This window comes from Triticum aestivum, chromosome 6A, assembly GCF_018294505.1.
Source record: "Triticum aestivum cultivar Chinese Spring chromosome 6A, IWGSC CS RefSeq v2.1, whole genome shotgun sequence".
Lineage (NCBI taxonomy): Eukaryota > Viridiplantae > Streptophyta > Magnoliopsida > Poales > Poaceae > Triticum > Triticum aestivum.
Window position 1 is genome coordinate 526,593,541 of NC_057809.1, and position 6,952 is coordinate 526,600,492.

Sequence of the window (6,952 nt, forward strand, 5' to 3'; positions counted from 1 at the left end):
CATGTCCTGTCCGATTGAACTGCTATATTGTGATCTTTAACCAAGGAGGCGACAACCAATCTTTAATGAAGTAACAATCCCTACCAAAAGTTAATTAGGATTTAGGAATTAGGAGTAGAACTATAGGAGCCGAAGTTCATCAGGAGGACAAGCAAGCGGCAACCGGCATGAATAGTTAAACTAGATCCCTGCAAGTATTGATCCCTACAAGTATTGATCCCTGTAAGTTTTGGCAAGAGCAACATGTTGATCTTCCTATTTTGGCAAGAGGAACATGTTGATAAGCGGAACTCGGAAGTAGTAGGCTTGTTTCCGCGCATGTCGCCATGTCGCCCTTCGCTGGCTCTGGATGCGATCGATTTTGATCTGGTCTCGATGCGTTGTCTCACCTACCAATTTCCTCTCGATGCGATTGGTCTTGTTTGGTTTCTGATTGAGACATTGCATCGAGCAAGCGACCTGGGAGGCTCGGAGTCGCGGATGTGCCAGCGGCCCAGAGCCATGCGTGGCTTAGCGCCCATAAAGAAATATACATAGCCTATGTAAAAATTTGGGGCCCCAAAAATTTATGGGCCTTATACGGGCCGCACAATCTACACACCTATGGGCCCCACCCTGCTAGTGAGGTACCCAGTTGTGGAGACGGACATTTGAGGGGTGATCGAACATTGTCTGTGCACATGCCCAGATACGTCCGTGAATGTTTGAGAGTCCGGATTAGATATATCCAGCTGTAGACGCTCTCACACCGGCCATCATTGAACATATAAAGGATAAGCCGTGCGCCCAACAAGCGGCACCGGCCACGTCTCCTTTTATTCGCCATGAACATGGTTACTGTAGCAGCACGGTCCGAGCGCCCCATCTTCCCTCCTCTCGCCTCCGCCATGGCCTCCTCCCCTCTCCTGTCTCCTCCTCTCCTCCTCTCGCCTCCGTCATCGCCTCCTCCCCTCCCCTCTCTCTCTCTCCCGTCTCCTCCCTTTCAACCCTACCCACCTCCCCTCTGGATCAAGTGCAGGCCGGCCAGTGCGCGCAGGCGGCAGCGCTCCACTCGTGGACACCCATCTCTCTCCCCCGCAGACGAACCCCGCCGCAGGAGGCCCGTCCCGAGCTCGCCTCGCCGCTCCTCCAGTGACCCTCGTTGCGCCTGGATCCGGGCGGAGGAGCCCTCTCATGGCACCGACGGCTCTCGAGATGAGGGTTGCCCAGAGGAAGAGGAGCAGCATCTCTCCCCTTCGCCATCTCCAGCCGCCGCCACCATATCTCCCCTCTGCCCTCTCCAGCTGCCTTCCTCACGAGCCTTATCTTCGAGCCGTCATCCTTGCCTTCGACTCGTCCGCAGCTGACGTAGCCGAGAGGGGGGCCGATGAGCTTGGCCACCGTGTGCTGCTCCATGAACTCGCTCATGTCCAGCTGGACCATTGCCTCCTCTAAGCCGTAGTAGCTGGTTGCCAGCGCCTTGGCCAGCTCCGACTTGCCCACGCCCTTCGGGCTGGCGAAATTGAAGCTGGCCACCGGCCGGTTGGGGTTCCTGAGCCCAACGCGCGCACGGCGGATGGCGCAGCCTATGGCCCTGACGGCCTCGTCCTGGCCGGTGACGCGCCCGTGCAGGGTCTCCTCCATCTTGAACGACTGGTTGGACTCGTCCACGGAGACCTTCTCCACGGGGACGCTGGTCCGCGATGCGACGATGTGCTGGATGTCCGCCTTCGTCACCATTGGGCCAGCCGACGCTCCCGACTCCACCTCTGCCTTGCTCACCTCATTGCTCTTGTCCACCAGCGACATGATCTTGATTTTGAGCTCCAGCCTTTGGCTGCGAAGCTCTCCGGCCTATAACCATTCAGATAATTAGCGTCCTCCTATAAGGTGTGCATTTCAGGTTGACCTGTAGACGAGAAGATTACCGTCTCAAATTGCTGGGAGCGGATGTCGTCGTTCTTCTGTCTGGTGATTTCCTTGAGCTTCTTGGCGAGGTCTTTAGCTTCCTTAGGTAGCTGTCAGCATAGTTCAAAATTCAGATTCAGACATCTTGTAAATTCAGATTCAGACATTTTGGAAAATATTTAGGTGCATCACCATTCGAAAACATCTGTAGTACCTTGGCATGGCGTAGCCTGACAAGAGATCCCGCCTCATCAACCAGGTCGATTGCTTTGTCTGGGAGGAAACGATCACTGCGAACAAAATAGACCGTTAGAAAACTTCATTGTACGCTGGGAACTACTCCTATCCAACACTGAAATTTGCAAGCGAATCTGACCTACTACTCAGTATGTGATAGTACAGGTGCTCCATATGCAACACTGATGGTGTTTTCCATACTGCAGAATACATGCTTGCACAATATATTGTAGTTATCATAAGTTTCTGTAAATTTGTGCTTACCCCGTTTATTTATTAATATGATACACATGCATTCAACTTAATCTACCCGTGACTCTGTATTTTTTTTCCTGCGCACTACTCTGATAAAGCTTCTCTATTGTTTTGGTTTTGCGTTTTGCTTTCTTTTTCTGAAAATTAGTAGTTGGAACTGTCGAAACTGGGTGCTTTTTGCAGCTCTCTTTCCTACTTCTAGCGCTGAAATTACGCCTTACTAACTGGCGTACATGTTCCTTGTATATAACTGACTTTTCTGTTTCCTGAGGACAAGAGCACCATACAGAAAATTGGTAGTTGTTGTCTTTCATGATAAGGTATGTACACATTCATAAGCTCGTGTGTTTGTGCGGTCAGGTTGGCTGCCTATATGTTTTGGGGTTCGCCTGCTCGCTGTATTGACAACCATAGGAAAATATAGCAAGAGTAAAATTAGGCTTGTTGTTTGAGATGGTTCCTTTACACGATAAATAAATTGGAGTGATTTCAAACTCTTAAGGCCCTTGACCGGTTAGAGAAAGACGGGTTGAACTGAATTCTGGATATGTAGTGTTATCTAATCTTGTGGTGCTTTTAACTTTGATCTTGCAACTGAACCTGCAGACTACTTATTTTTTTGGATGTGTAAACCTGAATGTTGGAAACTAAATTTGTCGCCCTGGGTTCAGTGGTATTCAAGTGCGACAGGACCATATGTGACCATTTATGACAGGGTCATAAACATGAAAGCATGAAACTAACTGTGTTCCCTGGGTGGTCCTATACATTGAGATTAGCTATCTTGAGCATCACTCTTTATTTCGGCGCAAGAGGACCATACAGTGACATGAAGTTTTATCTTTGCTCCTGGGCATACTGCTACTTTGTTGATATATCTGAAGCCGTCTGAACCTGGTTCTTTTCAGGCATATTTTTTTATATTTATCAATGCATTGTACATAGTGAAATTGTCCCTAATTATTCTCTGTTGTAGTGCAATGTTTTTTGTTTAGTTTGGATAGACAGTATTATCTTTAGTATTAACTATGTTCCCTGGGTGGTCCTCCCCGAGTGTTTCTTGCTCGATTGGCCACTTCAGGCTTCACATATGTGTGTGTTGCAAGCTCTCAGGTTTGGAGAATAATTGTAGGATTAGGTAATTTGAGAGACTAATTATGAGCGTTAAAAAGGTCACACAGTCGGCAACAGTGGTTATATCAGCTCGAAAAAAGCAGTGTTGCTTGACGTTGATGGCTTGACCTTTCGGGCCTCTCTCCTTGGGCTCCTGATTTCTCAGCCAGGATCATCTTGCCAGTGTGTTTCACCCTCCCATTTCTGATATCATTGAATAATTTACAAATGGGATATCTCTTATTCGGGATTAAAGTTTTGATGGTTAGATTGATTGCTTCGTTTCATATATAATTTCCCTGTAGGCTTCTAATGTATTCAGATGACATACCTATTGTCCATACTAGGGCTTTAAATGCATCTGCTCCTATAATTGGTCATTCAGTTAGTATTACATGAAAAGAAACAGTCCAGCTTAATTCCCTCATTTGGTTGGGTATGCGTCTCATTTATATACTCACACAGTGGTTTATTTGAATGTTTGTTCTCCACTCACTGCCTTGTGCCTTAGATAGCTGCAGATGAGGATGTATGAACAATTTGGCCAGGAACTCAATCAGACCATTCGACTGAAGCTGAAGGTATACTTTGGCTGCTTTTCCTGTCCTTTTTGTTCGTCTTTTCGTGTGTGTGTAGCATTTTCTCACGCCTTTTTTCCTTTAGAGCCTTAAATTTAAACATATGTAGCCGGTTTGTGAGTAATGAATTGGCAATATTTTAATCTATATTGACTCTCATTCTCTATTTTCAAGGGGCATTGCAAAGATACGGAGGGATTGCCTTTCATTCAGAACCTGGTTAGCTAAAAGTCACGCGGAGAGTAATGGAAGGCCCTGTGGATTGTGTTAGCTGGTTTTCTGATTCGTGTTTAGCTCATGGATTCTCATTTATCATGCAGGTCGTTGTGGCCATGCGAAAGATATCCACACAGTTAGATTTCTATTTTAATTAATCCCCGTTCAGCCTCTCAGTCATGTTCAAGTCTTAATATTATTTCCCCTATTTTTACAGCAGGTGATGGCATAATTTAATGAATGGCATTATGGTAGGACGCATGTGGTATTTGATTACAATGGTGTCTCACGGGGTTACAAAAGTTGTGTTCTTACACATTTGAGATGAAAGAAATTCAATTTTTTTGCGGGTATTCAAAATAGGTAAGCCAATAAATCATGTTTCTTCTTTGCTGCTCTAGCTGTCATGTGCCACATAGTTATTTCCGTCCCACATGCTCCTGGTTGCCTATTTAGATTCTGTTCATGAGCTATGTTATTTTGTATCTATAACCTTGATAAAATTTAAGAAGGCATGTCTTGTGGTTCCTCCTCCTTTTCTCGACATTGGGCCGCTGCCGTCATTTTGTCAAGTAGCTAATTGTTTCTTTCCATGGTTGTGATGTCAAGGATCATGGAGACCAAGGTCACCACATCCTGGTATCCTGGTGCATGTAGAATATATATATATTCATGTCTATGTTGCTCTGATGAAGTCGTTGCTGGATTAATTACAATGTGTGTTTTGGTAGAGCAGGAGGCTGGAAGGGATCTTAAAATATGGTGAGAGTTTTCTTCAATCATACCAAAATTCATTAAAAAAAATAGCTACAGTTGTTGGCCTGCTTTAGGTGCGAAGCTGAGATCTTTTAGGAAGTGGGCGCTGGAGCAAGTAGTGAACTACTTAAGTAATCATTTACGAATTCTGTTTACCATCCCGGCAGAGATATTGGATGAGTTCGGTCATCCCTTACTTTAATTAGAGCAATCCAGTCTTTTTTGTGTATCAGTGCTAGCTTTGTATTGCAATAATCCCTTATAGGGTTTTAATTTTGAGTAATCGTGTTCTTATTCTGTTTTCCAGGAAGGTACAAAGGCTAAGGTGAAGAATGATTGTAGTAAGGAAGTTCAACCTGGGAGAGGTCCCCATAACTACTCAAATATACACTTATTGAAAAAATGCAAATATTTTCAACACGAACATGGTTTTAAACGGGTCTTTGCGTCATTTGACGCAACTGGTCATCTAGTTCAATCAAAAGACCAGAGAGCTTTGCTTCTGCTTCAATTTATGAATCCCATACATGTGACGTACTGTTCCGTTCCCTTTCGGGTCTTCACTCAATCACTCTACATGTGTCGAACTGCTACAGGCCGCATCCCAGCTGCTCTGCTTGACGACTTCTAACCATCGATTCTACAAGCTTTTCAGTCAACAATCTCCGTTCAGCACTCGCGATAGAAAACGGAGAATCTCTCTCCAGACACTCGCCCAGTTGGTCCACGTGGGGTCGCAGTCCTCGGTGGAGGCAGGTGAGTGGGCGGCACGTTCGCTGCGTCACCCACGCGTGCATCCCGAAGCCTTTCTCGACAGGTGTTGCTCATCATACGGCAATGATTGACACTTGTCCGGGCATCTCCGTGCGGAAATTTTTTGGAGGCCACTTTGCCCGACTTCAAAGGGATCACGAGAATCCTTCCCTTTCCTCAAAGCAAAACCTGGGAACCCACAAAGTCTTTCGAGCATCGATGCCAGCAATCTATGGCTGCCATTGGTGCATCTCACCTTGGTATCATGTGAGCTCGCCGACCAATGGCAGGCAGCTCCGGAGCACAAGGACGAGGATATGATATGCCCTCCACGGCTCCACCGTCCTGCGCGGGCGTGGTGATCATGGACACGGTCTGTGCAACGTGCGTGCATGATGGAGGCAACGGCAATGCAAATACATGCATCTCAGTGTCCGCAATGAGTATATAGGATTGTAGTTCACTTTCGTTCTGGTTTTTTCAAACTCTCGGCCTAAATTTGATTAGAATTTTGACAGACAACATACGAGTTATATGTCAAAAAATCATGGAATTCGTAGTTGAAAAAAGTTTACAATGGTATATTTTTCATATAGTACAGACTTTATATTAGTTATATTTTGGGTCAAAGTTAGACTCAGTGGGGAAGTAAGTGATTATGCTTTGCAGTGACGTTGCTACATAATCTATTTAATTTTCTGTGTCGACACTCGTAAGTTTCAGTCAAACTTTTAAAACTTTATAAATAAGGACCATTTGCTCAGTCCTAGATCACACACATTTTCTTTCCTCCTCTGCAAGAAAAGATCCTAGGCTTTCCTCCTCCTCCCGTCAGCGCTGTCGCGGTCCGCCTCATCTCCGATGGCGTTTGGATCATGGAGGTGCGGAGGACCTCGGCCCCCTGCCGGCGGGAGGGACCCCTTTCTCGTTCTTATTAGGTTCAATGTCTTGGTTGGAGTTGTGTGGCAGCGGCGATATCTTTTAGTAGGAATAATGTCTCCCAAGTTCTATCCCGGTCCCGATGACGTGTCTAGCTTCGTTGGAGGGCTTGTGGAGGTGTGTCTTTGTCGGATCTCGTGGGATTTGGTCGGTGCTGATCTTTGCTACATTTTTTTGGATTTAGTCTTTGTTTGTCTTTGCTTGGGTGTTTACATATT

The 6,952-nt window shown here is 45.9% G+C and overlaps 1 protein-coding gene and 1 long non-coding RNA gene across 3 annotated transcripts; one reads left to right on the forward strand and one right to left on the reverse strand.

Moving 5' to 3' along the window:
* Positions 1–1,008: 1,008 nt before the first annotated feature.
* LOC123129675 (ATP-dependent Clp protease ATP-binding subunit ClpA homolog CD4A, chloroplastic-like) lies at positions 1,009–2,018 on the reverse strand. The gene has a single exon (XM_044549744.1). It carries the CDS (start codon positions 1,786–1,788, stop codon positions 1,009–1,011), a length of 780 nt encoding a protein of 259 aa, XP_044405679.1. The 5' UTR covers positions 1,789–2,018.
* Positions 2,019–3,093: 1,075 nt separating this feature from the next.
* Positions 3,094–6,390, forward strand: LOC123128282 (uncharacterized). Of its 2 annotated transcripts, XR_006463023.1 has the most exons (4): positions 3,094–4,073; positions 4,245–4,390; positions 4,507–4,649; positions 5,350–6,390. It is a non-coding gene; the product is annotated as an uncharacterized lncRNA (long non-coding RNA). The 2 variants fall into 2 exon arrangements; XR_006463022.1 differs by lacking the exon at positions 5,350–6,390 and having other exon boundaries at positions 4,507–5,250.
* Positions 6,391–6,952: the final 562 nt, after the last annotated feature.

Excerpts from the sequence above, each read along its gene's own strand:
- LOC123129675 (XM_044549744.1), bottom strand. The coding sequence starts at position 1,788 with ATGTCGCTGGTGGACAAGAGCAATGAGGTGAGCAAGGCAGAGGTGGAG.